The sequence below is a fragment of the Vicia villosa genome, linkage group LG2, assembly GCF_029867415.1.
Source record: "Vicia villosa cultivar HV-30 ecotype Madison, WI linkage group LG2, Vvil1.0, whole genome shotgun sequence".
NCBI classification, from domain to species: domain Eukaryota; kingdom Viridiplantae; phylum Streptophyta; class Magnoliopsida; order Fabales; family Fabaceae; genus Vicia; species Vicia villosa.
The window spans coordinates 13,549,600-13,563,034 of NC_081181.1; the positions used below are offsets into that span (position 1 = coordinate 13,549,600).

Sequence of the window (13,435 nt, forward strand, 5' to 3'; positions counted from 1 at the left end):
CAGAGAAGGTGGAGACACGCGTCAACGAGGAGCGTCGGACCGGTTCACGCAGGCTCCAGAGCTGATGACTCGGCGCCGTTCGAGATGTCGGTGGAGAACGCGCTGAAGCTGTTAGGTGTATCGGAAGGTGCTTCGTTTGATGATATACTGCGCGCCAAAAACTCGATTGTTGCGGCTTGTAAAGATGACCAGGAAGCCATTTCACAGGTCGCACTTTTCACCTCAATTTCAATGCATGTTAATTGTTGTGTGTTTTTCTTCTTTCCGTTAGTTAGCGTGTGTTTGGTTCTATGGTGAGCAAAATTGAGTATGATTGAATTGATTATGTAAAATTGATTCAGCTGATTTATATTTGGGTACTTTCATGCAAAATTGAGTTGAATAATTAATTTTAGAATAACAATCGTGTTTAAACTTAAAAGCTATAAATTTTACTTCAAGTAGAATCAAATTTTGGAGACAAAATCAATTCCGCTTTTAGAATACCAAACATGTCAAAATCAATTTTATACTTCCAAAATCACTTTTGGCTCCCGCAAAAGTAGAGCCAAACATACACTTAATCTTTAAGTTCACGCGATTGGACTGAAATCCTATTCATGAGTAGAATAATTGGTAATTTGAAGGCTAATGGATGAAAGTAAAACAGCCATTAGTGCTGGTAATAAAATTCAACCACGTATTTGTTATAAAAAAGGCTATTAGTCGCGAAAGTCATTTACATACCCTTACACTCCGCTATGAGGCGCGAAAATCATTTACATACCCCTTACACTCTCTTAATACACTCACATTTTCAGTGTCTATTTAAGTATTTTTATTATTCTACATATTAAGTCTGTTTGCTTATTGATGGAATTGGTGTGTTTTATTAGGTCGAGGCTGCATATGACATGTTACTTATGCAGAGCCTAACACAGAGGCGAGCAGGAAAAGTAGTGAACAGCAGTGTTCGCTATGCTGATGTTAAGCGTGTTCAGTCTCAAGTTGTAGGATCGATGCCTCAATGGATGCAATCCACCATGAAGAAACCACCAGTTTCAATTGACTCACCTTCCACCAGTGATTTTGGTTTACAAGCTGGAGTATATGGTGCACTGATGGGTTTAACCTATCTTAGTGGTTCTTCTATTCCCCCTGCAGGTTACGCCGGGGCCGATGTTCCGGGACTTATCTTGGCTGGTAGTTTTGGAGCTTCCTTGTACTTTATGACCAAAAAGAATGTTAAGTTAGGTAAGAAGCTTTGTCATGCATATTGATTTTGTGCGCGTAATACCAGTTCTTCACAATTTATTGAAATTTTTGTTTCATGAGTGGTGATATTCATATCAGTTCTTCTACATTTTTGCAGGGAAGGCTACTGTTATAACCATAGGAGGGCTCGTAGCTGGCGCCGTAGTAGGGTCGGTTGTAGAGAACTGGTTGCAGGTCGATATTGTCCCATTTCTAGGCATACACTCCCCTGCTGCTGTTGTTAGCGAAGTCATAATTTTATCCCAATTCTTGGTTTCTCTGTACCTAAGGTAGACCGAAAAACACGGCGATGTTTATATTAAAATTTGTAATTATTCATTTGCATGATCATGTCAAAGGGTTTACAGGGAATGCTACTGTTATATAACCATGTAGCTGACCCATGTCAGCTGTACATAACCGGTTGCAGTAGAAATCGTCCCATTTCTGGCATACACTTACCTGCTGCTCTTAGTGAAATCAAAGTTATGTTTCCATTCTTGGTTTCTTTGGTTTCTCTGTACTTAAGATAGACAGGAAAACATGGCAATCTTGTATCAGAAGCTGAAACTTGTAATTTTTCATTTACATGAAGCATGGTCATACATCAAGCATTTTTAGAATGTATAATGATTGCATATTGTACAAGAATGAAATGTAATTGTTTATCTAGCAAATTAGAAAGAAGTGAAGATGCATATTTTCAGTTCAGGGCATAAAAAACTAAAATTTATATTAAATTTGAACCGTCTGATCTTGACCGAATGCATACAAATACCGAATGTGTAAATGTGACAAATGTTTGACATAGAGAATCCAATTTTTTATGATAGGCTTAAAATATTTTAAGCCTAAAATATTTTGGTGTTTTGTCCTAAAGCTTCATGTGATTATGCATCTGTCTTTTCTTATTGATGTCATTAGCACTTGGATTATCTACTTGTACGTATTTGCTGGAAAAAGTAAAGACTGCTGCACCTTCAGCCTTTTCAGCATGCGACACAGTTTGTGTTTAGTTGAATTGAAAGTTTCTTTTTCTTTTGACAAAGGTTGGAAAGTATTTAAATATAAAGAATCTCAAAAGAAGTTGGTCACCGTTTTTGGAAACTTGAAATTTATTAATTTAGTCTATCAAATTTACAAAATACTAACAATTTTGTGCATGTACTAAAATACTATCTTCATCATTAGTGGCCCACCTGTGGTGGGTCGACACCGGTGCAAATAGCAAAAAAAAAAAAAAAAAATACTATCTTCATCAAAGTAATGAAAGATTTGTATATCTTTTTAAATACTCTTTTTTGCGTCAAAGCAAATACAGAGAAACTTAAAAATTGTGATGTTAAATTTTTAAAAAGGCTAAATAGGCTCATATGCTTTTATGGTAAAGGAAGGTTAAGGATACGTTGACAGAAGATTCGCGTGAGACGAAACCAAACACATGAAGGATACCAATTAGGCATAGATGATTGAAAAAGTTGCATAATTGATTCACATGTGCGTTTCAGACAAGGTGGTGTATCATATCCTGGATCTGACGACTCCGAATGAGGTTTGAGACAAATTGAAGAGTTAGTTTATGTCAAAGACATTGGTAAACAAATTGTTCGCGAAGCAGCGACTATACAGTCTAAAGATGTAAGAAAGATCTGATTTGCAACATATTAATATCTTCGACAACATAATCATTAACCTAGCGAGTCTGGGAGTGACGATTGATAACGAATATAAGACAATTATTTTGCTTTGCTCGTTACCAAATTCTTATGACCACTTGGTGACTACTCTTATCTACCAAAAACGCACTATCAGTCTTTTTTTCTTTCACATAATACAAAGAGAAAGAATTAATGTTCTCTCTTTAGTCTCACACCTTTCATATTATTTCGGTCATTGTTTTTCGCCTCCCACACAACCACAACCTTTCGTTTCTAACAAGATCATTCTTGATGGCATCAACAATGGTGATGACAATTGATTCAAATCGATAAGACGACGTACAACATACCAGAGATAGAGACAAATATAAGATTCATTTTTATTATAAACTTAACATCAACAACGACATCACTAAAGAAGACCAATTTGTGTTGTTTTGTAGAAGCGTTTGTAACTGATTTTGAAAGTGACTTTGATAGTGATAACTTTGAGTCAGAAAGTGAAAGTGATGAAGATGATAATGACAAATACAAACCAAGGAAAGATTGTTGGAAAGTTGGTTGAGTAAAATGGGAAAGATAGAGAAAATGTTTAATTTGAATCTACTTAGTATACATCATATTTTGAGCATACGAGAGAAGTTCAAAGTTTGAATTTTTTGTTTTAAACTCTAATGTTGTTTTTGGTGAAGTTAAGTTAAGCTAAAAGTAGGGATGTGATTTATAAGATTGAAAGATTTTAAGAATATCGTGAAACATTGATCTTTGAAAGGAAATTAAGTGGAAAAAGAATGATAAAGTAATGGATATGGGTATATTTTGTGTTGAGGAATGCCCATGGGTTGTCTTCTGCTCATGGAATAGCAACAGCTGCACTTGTTAGACTAAAACACTCGTCTAGAACATACATGTTGTGGAGTGTTTAGGAACAGGTCAACTAGTAGAGATTGGGTTACAAATAAATTGAAGCAAAGATTAATGATACCATTCGACCTTAGAATGAGTCAAGCATACAAGATAATAAAGGAGAGGCATTTTGTCCATATCAATAAAAAGAAATTATTCAGGACACTGAAAAAAAACAACATTGGTAATAGAAGGTTATGAGAAGGAATAATATGGACAAACTTGAGATTACTTGACTGAGCTAATGAGAAGAAACCTCAGATCAACGACAAAGATGGAAGTGTTGTCCAAATTGGAATCCCCTCAGTTATTTCAAAGATTATAGGTTCTTTGAATGCTTGCAAGAATGACTTTAAAGCCGATGTATGCCATTAATAGGTCTTGATGAGTGAAAGGATATTATGGGGTAACTCCTATCAGTTGTTGCTCAAGATGAAAATAATCAGTTTTATGTTATGGCATATGTTGTGGTTGATGTTGAGATAAATGATAACTATGAATGTTTTCTAACATTACTTGAAAGTCACAAAGGAGACCGTGTGAGATATGGCTAGAACTTCATGTCTTATCAAGTGATAAGGACTTATTTGACTCACTCCCACATGAGCTTTGAAGACATAACACAAGCCTTGGAGTGAACTTAGTGTTACAGACACACACTTATCAAATGTGGGAATTGATAGTCATACCTTGTATTCATGTCATTGCAACACACACTTATCAAATGTGGCAATTGATAGGCATACCTTGTATTCATGTCATTGCAGCTATAACACATAATGTTAAGAAGCTTTAATTTCTACTTATGATCACTACTTTCAACCAGTCAACAACCAAGAGTTTAGGTCATTTACAAAGTATCCTAAGTGAAAAACAACCAAGATGAAAAGACCTATTGACAAACCAAAAAAGCATAGAAGGAAAGATCCAATTCACAAGATATGCATGAGAGCGGACACCGCAAGGCTAAAAGAAATTATGAAGTGATTTTCTCAAAATGTGGTGAAACAGATCATTATGAAAAAACATGGGTATGTGAAAAAAGAAAAAAAAAAGAAAGCAAAGAAGAAAATAGCCATTATGTAGAGTTTATTACAATCTTAGCCTCAATCATAGAATTTGTCACAGGTAATAATTTGCCGCTTCTACTTCTACATAACCTTATTTTAATATAATGCCATGTTAATCTTTATGTAGCGGGAATCACCGCAATCAACAGCTGTATGACCTCGTCTTATAAAGCATCTTCTTGTTAGGCTACTACCTCTTCATGTTAGGCCATCATCACCTTCTATCATTGCATGTTTTTCAGAACTTGAAACTTCATCAATTTGACTACTAACACCTCCATTTCGTCCTCCACGTTCATCTCAACCTCTATAAAGTGGACCTAGTAGTTTTGAATTCATGCCTACTCCTGAATTTACCCAATGACTATTTACTTAACGTTTCCTTCCATTTTAATTATCTTACCTTTTGGATTTTATGACATTATGATGTTTGATTTTCAAGGTGTAATAGTTGGTACAATGTTTTTGGAAATATTATGGCACTTTGTTTTGTTGATTTTTTTTATGATACCAAATATTTTAGATTTTGAAGTTCTAATGGTTGGTATAATGGTTTTTTGAAATTTGATGGTATGATAATATTTTAAATTTTTAAATAATTTTGGTACAATTACCTTTTGGGTTTAATGATTTCATAACGCGCATGATAATGTATGTATTTCAATAACTAGTATATAACCCGCGCGTTGCGCGGTTGACTGTAATATATTGTATATGAAAATTTAAACTTTAGATTATTGTTTTGTTTATGGAGTATTTCTTAAATGATTTTATTTGAGTAATTATATGCAGTTTTATGAATTTTAAGAATAATATAGAGGATTAATTGGTTATGTTTATAGGATTTTTTTTCTAATAATTTTATTTGAATAATTATTATATATGAGTTTGTTATAATATTTGAGAATATGTATTTTATGGAATTATAAAAAAGATAGATGTAATTGTAAGTAATATAAGAATTACATTAAATTTTCTCAATTAGATTGTATCTTAAAAATTTAATAATTTTAATAAATAAATAATATATAAAATAACAGTTTGATTGGTTGTCATTTAAACATTTATTATTTCTACCAATAATTAGTAAAAATTATAATTTTAAAATTTCTAATAGTGAGAAATATCAAAATTTGGTACTAAGTGCAAAGTTAAAATTTTTATTAGCAGATAACATCATTAATATATAGTAAAATGGAGTTTCAATTTTTTAAGAGTTACAATTTGGATAGATAAATATCATAAATAGTGAGAAATATATTTTATTATTTTTAATAATTCATTAATGGTTGAAATAGAATGTAAATTCATAGATTATTGCAATTAAAAAAGAAATAAAACATTATAACAATTAAAATGAAAATTAAATATTATCAATATGCACTAATTATAGTGTAAGAGTCTTGATTGATAGAAATAGTTTGTTTAAACGAATAAAATCTTTCTTTATATAAAGAGTAACAACGTCAACCATTCCATATTGATCGATAAACCATAAAAACATTTTCAAATTGAGATAATGGAAATTAAAACAAACAAAAAATTTCCTAACAATTAAATGGAATTTAAATATTATTAATATGGTTATATTTGAAAGAAATCATAAGGGAAAGAAGGAAATTAAACAAATACTAATAATCTAATTAGAGAAATGCTTAATATCCCGAAACAGTATTTCACGAATTTCTTGCGAATGTATCATATGCATCCACCACTTCTATTATTAAATTCATTAACCTTTCTTTTCAAAACGATGCATACAAACATTTGAAGAACAAGTGTGATTTCAAATGCATCAATGTTTTAAATGCTTATTATAGAGGAGTTAAAAGTGATCTAGCTTTTAGGACTTCATAGACTAGTAACTAGAGTGAACTATGACGGTGGATTTCATTTTGATATAACACGTAGTCCTTTCTTATTATTTTCATTCTATCTCATTGTAGTTATATATAAAAAATATGTAACCATAAAATTATTAAAGAAATAAGTAAATTCATAAAAATATAACATAAAAGCGTATTCGTGAGCAATTTTTTCGTGACATATAGCATAGCTCATCTAATTAATATGATTGTATTTCGACGAAAGCATGTGCATTATAGTTCTAGAAATTTGATGATCTAAATTATTGCGAAATTCGTATATTTCAATACTCATTGAAAGAGGAAGGAAATTAAACCAAAAAAATTAAAAATTAATAAAAAAATAAAAATTTATTAACATAAGCATATGTATTACCGCTTTTAGAATTTAAATGCTCTAGATGATTGTAAGAGACATATATTTCAATTTTCGTTATAAAATTGTTGTTTGTAGGAGCTTGGCTGATTAGACTCTTTAAAATTGCAAAACCTGTAAAATAATAATTAGAAATTATATTACACAATATGAATATGAGTATGAAATAAAGTTGAATATGACCAAAATAATACTTATAAAATAAATATGAATATGATCAAAAGTAATAAAATAAAATTTATACGAAAAAATATGGACATGAAATAGATTTGAATAGATGTCAAATAAAAAAAGTGAACCTTCCAAGAGCTTTTGGATTAGATAAATAAGAAATCAAAGGATGGTGTGAGGAAGAAATGAAAGGAGTTTATCTATTTAAGGAAGAGAGTGAGACAAATTGATCTCATTCAGAATAATAAAATAAAATAATAAAATGATAGCATGGTAAGAAATCAAAAATCACATATATCTTGATTGAATTTATAATAGCAACACAAACTACAAAATTTAATTTATATTAAATTTATAATTTAAATTTTTATTGAATGGACCGTTTCATATAACAATTTATTTTCTAAACATTAATTTTTGCAATAATTAAAAATTAATCTAATTAGAAAATTGTAACTGATTTTTCTTCCAAAAATGAATTGTAATTAAATACAATATATTTTGCAATAATGTGTCATTATGCAAAACTATAAATATTAGAGTAATTGTAACTGAATAATTTATTAAATTAATATTTTCATAATAAATTATTTCAAAATAAATTATTTCAAAAGTTTAAATTTATATTTTATTTTAATTTTTATTCTATCCCTATTATATATTTTTATTAGTTTTTCAAAGAATTGAAAAACTATTTTTAGATAATATTATAGAAAGATGGTTTAATAATATTGCTAGAAAAAAGTGGTATATAAATGCTAGTAATATTGTTTGAAAAAGAGTTGTATTAATAAAGGATATTAAAATAAATAGAAAAAAAAGTGGTTACAAAATTGAAAATTGCTTATTCATTAATGATGTATAACAATAATAAGAGATATGAGAGTTACACAATATTAAAGGGATAGAGAAGTTACACGATATATGATTTACAAAATTAAAGGGATAAGAGAAATGTAAGAATAAAAAACTATTGTATTTTTTTATTAATTTTTCAAAGACCGAAAAAATAATTCTAAATAACAATTACTAATGAAATGTTATGAGAATATTGAGCGGTATAAAAATTGTCAAACAAAAATAATAATAATCTATGAGTATATATTTTAATTAATATATTAAAAAATTAAAAACTACTTATTAGAAATAATATTAAAATTTTGAAATTTCAAAATTTAAATTTAATCTTATTTTCATTTATATTTTTATGAGCATATATTTGTGTGTGTATATATATATATATATATATATATATATATATATATATATATATATATATATATATATATATATATATATATATTATAAAATGCAAAACTAATTTTTTGAGTTTCGTATATATATTTTATTTTCACTCACTTAAAGTACAATAGTTGTCTAACAAAAATAAAAATAATATTATCGCCTTGGTGATCACATCACATGCATTAAAATGTGTTTTTGAATCTTATTGATGAAGTTATTTTTCTCATTAAAAAATAAAAATATTATTATAATTCCAAAATTTTTAATTTATGTTTTATTATACTATTATTATTAGCTAGATATTATATTATCATTATTAATAGTGGTGATTTAATATTATTATATCGTTATTATAATTTGAAAAATAAATATTGTTTGTATAAAAGAAAGAGAATTAGGATATTAATATATAAGTGTTAATTGAATATATTATTATTATTATTATTATTTATAATTATAGTAGTCGGTTATTGTATTATATTATTATTATTATTATTACTATTTTACTATTATTATTAGTTAGATATTATTTTATTATTAGTAGTAGTGATCATTTAATATTATTATATTATTATTATTATTATTATTATTATTATTATTATTTATTTTTAATATTATTATTAATTGTGGTATTGAATTGGAGTTGGTGTGAAGAATTAAAATAAGAATGATAAAAATTCTAAATTTTAGTATCATGCCACATAAGCAATAGGATTTTAATATTATGCCAAGTAAGAATTAGGGTTAGGGTTGTGTCTAACGTTATCATCATGACAACCTTGAATTTATATTAAGTAGATAGATGATATTATAATGTGTTTATAAACACAAGGACTAATTGAATTTAATTGAATTGAATTTTGTAAAGAATTAAAGAATTAAATATAATTTTTTTTATAAATAAATTTGAACTTTAACGTTTTTGTTTTTGTGATGAACCAAAACTTTTATTAGAAACAATGAATTTTCAATCTATATTTATATCAGTTTGCAACACCACATCTCAACATTGAACATATTTATTTTGAACCATTGGATTAATCTAAAGGCTGAGATTGTTGCAGCAGAGAGTAGGGTAGATAAGCACGCGATACAAAATCCTGGAACTGTGCAAAACAAGGAGAAAGACGAAGAAGAAGCAAAAAAAACACAGAAAAATGGCAGAGAAATTGGCACCGGAGAAGCGTCACATCTTCCTCCACAACGGTACTTTCTACTTCCCCTAATCTCTATCTCTCCAATTCCATTTCGTTTTTCTTCAAACAAAATCCATTTCTCGATTTAGGTCAAAAGGTTTTCGAATGGGATCAAACCCTAGACGAGGTCGATATCTACATCAATCTTCCTCCAAATGTTCATTCCAAGCTTTTTTACTGTAACATTCAGTCCAAACATATTCAGCTTGGTATCAAAGGCAATCCTCCCTTTCTCAATGTAACCCTAATTTCATTCCCCTTTTATTTTCTTCCTTAATTCATCATCCTAATCATGATCTCATACTTTGTTATTTCTATTTGGTTTGATTTGTCAGCATGATCTTAGTTCGCCGGTGAAGACTGATTCTTCCTTCTGGACTTTAGGTAATGTTCATATTTGTGTTTAGTTAGGTTAATTTCTTTGATTGATGCTGATTTTGGAATTTGAAATGCAGAGGATGATATAATGCATATAACCTTGAATAAAAGAGATAAGGGTCAGACATGGGCTTCTCCCATATTAGGTCAAGGTCAGTTGGATGCTTACTCTACTGATCTTGAACAGAAACGCCTCATGCTTCAAAGATTTCAAGAGGAGGTCAGTTTTACTTTCAGTATATCCTTTGTCTGAAACTTGATTTTGATACTCTGTTGTTCAATTTTAAATTATGAATGTTGTTCCAAGTATTTCTTATCCTACAAGTAAGTAATATGCTACTATGTTCATGCGTTGACTGTTGCATGAGTTTTGTGGCAACAGTTATAGATTGTGTTAGACTTAGATGACTATGATAATTCATACTCACATTACATTATTTGGGTTAAACTGGAATAACCTTATTGCCTCTAACTTCTATTCTTGTTGATTATGCTGTGCATCTTTCAGAACCCGGGTTTTGATTTTTCACAAGCTCAGTTTAGTGGAAACTGCCCTGATCCAAGGACCTTCATGGGTGGAATTCGATCAGATTGATCTTTGCCATATGAGTTTGTATCTAATTACCTGCTGTGATGTAAGATGATAGTCAGATTAATAATCTTTGTAATCTCTCTTGTCTCCTTGTTTGATGCCGTTTAATTTAATTATAAAGCAATCTTATTAATTATCTGTGTAATCTCTCTTGTCTCCTTGTTTGGTGCCATTAAATTTAATTATAAAGCAATCTTAACATACTTTCATGAAATACCGACTTTTGGCATCTTGTGTTTGCTAATCTTTCAGCTGTCCTTTGTTGGCTTTGAAAAGTGTAACAGTCACACTAGCGTAGAAGAAACAGTAATCAAGTTGCGTACGACTCGTTGTATCGTAAATAAATAAATCTAAGAAAATGATTTTCATTTTTAGCATCAACGGTTGTAAAAGAACTAACTGTACCCGTAGCCCGCACCGCAGCTCTTTTGGTTAGCTCCTTTATTTTTTCTTCTTTTCTGTTAACCTCTAAACACACAAATGTCTGCCACAACATCCCCTATCCCCCTCCAGTCCGACCGCATGACTTCCAGTTCACCTTTCTCCAGACCACCACCGATTCGCCGGCATCACTTCCGGCTTGTAAAGATGACCAAGAAGCCATTTCACAGGTCGCACTTTTCCCTCAATTCAAATGCATGTTTTAGTATTCTACGTAGTAAGTCTGTTTGCTTATTGATGGAATTGGTGTGTTTTATTAGGTCGAGGCTGCATATGACATGTTACTTAAGCAGAGCATGACTCAGCGGCGAGCAGGAAAAGTAGTGAACAGTAGTGTTCGCTATGCCGATGTTAAGCGCATTCAGTCTCAAGTTGTAGGATCGATGCCTCAATGGATGCAATCCACCATGAAGAAACCACCAGTTTCAATTGACTCACCTTCCACCAGTGATTTTGGTTTACAAGCTGGAGTATATGGTGCACTGATAGGTTTAACCTATCTTAGTGGTTCTTCTATTCCCCCTGCAGGTTACGCCGGGGCCGATGTTCCGGGACTCATCTTGGCTGGTAGCTTTGGAGCTTCCCTATACTGCATGACCAAAAAGAATGTTAAGTTAGGTAAAGAGCTTGCTTTGTCATGCATTTTGATTTTGTGCACATAATATCAGTTCTTCACAATTCATTGAAATTTTTGTTTCATGAGTGGTGATATTCATACCAGTTCTTCTACATTTTTGCAGGGAAGGCTACTGTTATAACCATAGGAGGGCTCGTAGCTAGCGCCGTAGTAGGGTCGGTTGTAGAGAACTGGTTGCAGGTCGATATTGTCCCATTTCTGGGCATACACTCCCCTGCTGCTGTTGTTAGCGAAGTCATAATCTTATCCCAATTCTTGGTTTCTCTGTACCCAAGGTAGACCGAAAAACGTGGCGATCTTTATATTAAAATGTGAAATTTGTAATTATTCAGTTGCATGATCATGTCAAAGGGTTTACAGGGAATGTTACTGTTATATAACCATATAGCTGACCCGTGTCAGCTGTACATAACCGGTTGCAGTAGAAATCGTCCCATTTTGGGCATACGCTTCCCTGCTGCTCTTATTGAAATCAAAGTTATGTTTCCATTCTTGGTTTCTCTGTACTTAAGATAGACAGGAAAACATGGCAATCTTGTATCAGAAGCTGAAACTTGTAATTTTTCATTTACATGCAGCATGGTCATATATCAAGCATTTTTAGAATGTATAATGATTTTGCATATTGTACAAAACATTGAATGAAATGTAACTGTTCATCTAGCAAATTAGAATGAAGTGAAGATGCATATTTTAAGTTCAGGGCCTAAAAAACTAAAATTTATATTAAATTTGAACCGTCTGATGAACTAATGCATACAAATACCGAATATGTAAATGCGTCAAATGTTTGACAGAGAGAATCCAATTTTTCACTATAGGCCTAAAATATTTTAAGCCTGCTAGGTTTTGGTGTTTTGTCCTAAAGCTTTAGGTGATTATGCATTTGTCTTTTCTTATTGATGGGTCATTAGCACTTGCATTATGTACTTGTACGTATCTGCTGGAAAAAGTAAAGACTGCTGCACCTTCAACCTTTTCAGCATGCGACAGGGACAGAGTTTGTGTTTGGTTGAAAGTTTCTTTTTTTCTTTTAACAAAGGTTGAAAAGTATTTAATCTAAAGAATCTCAAAAGAAGTTAATCACCATTTTTGGAAACTTGAAATTTATTAATTTAGTCTATCAATTTTACAAAATACTAACAATTTTGTGCATGTACTAAAATACTATCTGTTTAGTAAATCATCGTCAATGTAATGAAAGATTTGTATATCATTTTAAATACTCTTTTCTTGCGTCAAAGCATATACAGAGAAACTTAAAAATTCTGATGTTTTATTTTGCATCAAATGCTTTTTTTTGGTAAGAGTGAGAATAGGCTCACACATTCTTTCATTTAAAAGACTGAGTTTTATTTTATAAATTTGAGAGACTAATGATAAAAAAAATAAAGGTTAACTTATTTTAAAATGTATGAATTTTACATAATTTGTCAAACATTGGGTTTTACATTTTAGTATATTAAGTATAGATCAATGTTGTAGAGATTATTATGTACATGGATAATTGTTTGTTGTAGGTAAATGAGGATTAAAGTTTAGGTTAATTGAACCATAGTATTATATATGGTTTATAATTTTAGAATTCTAACTAATAAGATAAGTATTCGTCTTTTACGCTCATTTACATTTAATCTTTTATATTGGTTGTTATTCTAACAATTGGT

General features: G+C 30.4%; 3 protein-coding genes across 3 annotated transcripts in view; all 3 read left to right on the plus strand.

The window, feature by feature from the left end:
* Positions 1 to 1,856, plus strand: part of LOC131645921 (protein CHAPERONE-LIKE PROTEIN OF POR1, chloroplastic-like) — a 2,118-nt gene extending 262 nt beyond the window's left edge. The window contains exons 1-3 of the mRNA XM_058916110.1: positions 1 to 207; positions 876 to 1,233; positions 1,352 to 1,856. The exon at positions 1 to 207 is cut by the window's left edge and continues 262 nt beyond it. Coding sequence (XP_058772093.1) covers positions 1 to 207; positions 876 to 1,233; positions 1,352 to 1,527 — 741 coding nt within the window. The 3' untranslated portion in view covers positions 1,528 to 1,856. The remainder of the gene's footprint in view (positions 208 to 875; positions 1,234 to 1,351) is intronic.
* Positions 1,857 to 9,576: 7,720 nt separating this feature from the next.
* On the plus strand, positions 9,577 to 10,835 carry LOC131649258 (uncharacterized). The gene is made up of 5 exons (XM_058919024.1): positions 9,577 to 9,730; positions 9,810 to 9,958; positions 10,056 to 10,104; positions 10,176 to 10,318; positions 10,607 to 10,835. Exons 1-5 carry the CDS (start codon positions 9,682 to 9,684, stop codon positions 10,691 to 10,693), a joined length of 477 nt encoding a protein of 158 aa, XP_058775007.1. The 5' UTR covers positions 9,577 to 9,681; the 3' UTR covers positions 10,694 to 10,835.
* Positions 10,836 to 11,027: 192 nt separating this feature from the next.
* LOC131649257 (uncharacterized) lies at positions 11,028 to 12,099 on the plus strand. Its single transcript, XM_058919023.1, has 3 exons — positions 11,028 to 11,301; positions 11,392 to 11,749; positions 11,872 to 12,099. Exons 2-3 carry the CDS (start codon positions 11,410 to 11,412, stop codon positions 12,045 to 12,047), a joined length of 516 nt encoding a protein of 171 aa, XP_058775006.1. The 5' UTR covers positions 11,028 to 11,301; positions 11,392 to 11,409; the 3' UTR covers positions 12,048 to 12,099.
* The last annotated feature ends 1,336 nt before the right edge of the window (positions 12,100 to 13,435 follow it).

Coding starts and splice junctions, on each gene's coding strand:
- LOC131649258 (XM_058919024.1), top strand. CDS start 9,682: ATGGCAGAGAAATTGGCACCGGAGAAGCGTCACATCTTCCTCCACAAC. Junction 9,731..9,809: donor TCACATCTTCCTCCACAACG/GTACTTTCTACT, acceptor TTCTCGATTTAG/GTCAAAAGGTTTTCGAATGG. Junction 10,105..10,175: donor TTCTTCCTTCTGGACTTTAG/GTAATGTTCATA, acceptor TTTGAAATGCAG/AGGATGATATAATGCATATA.
- LOC131649257 (XM_058919023.1), top strand. CDS start 11,410: ATGTTACTTAAGCAGAGCATGACTCAGCGGCGAGCAGGAAAAGTAGTG. Junction 11,750..11,871: donor CAAAAAGAATGTTAAGTTAG/GTAAAGAGCTTG, acceptor ACATTTTTGCAG/GGAAGGCTACTGTTATAACC.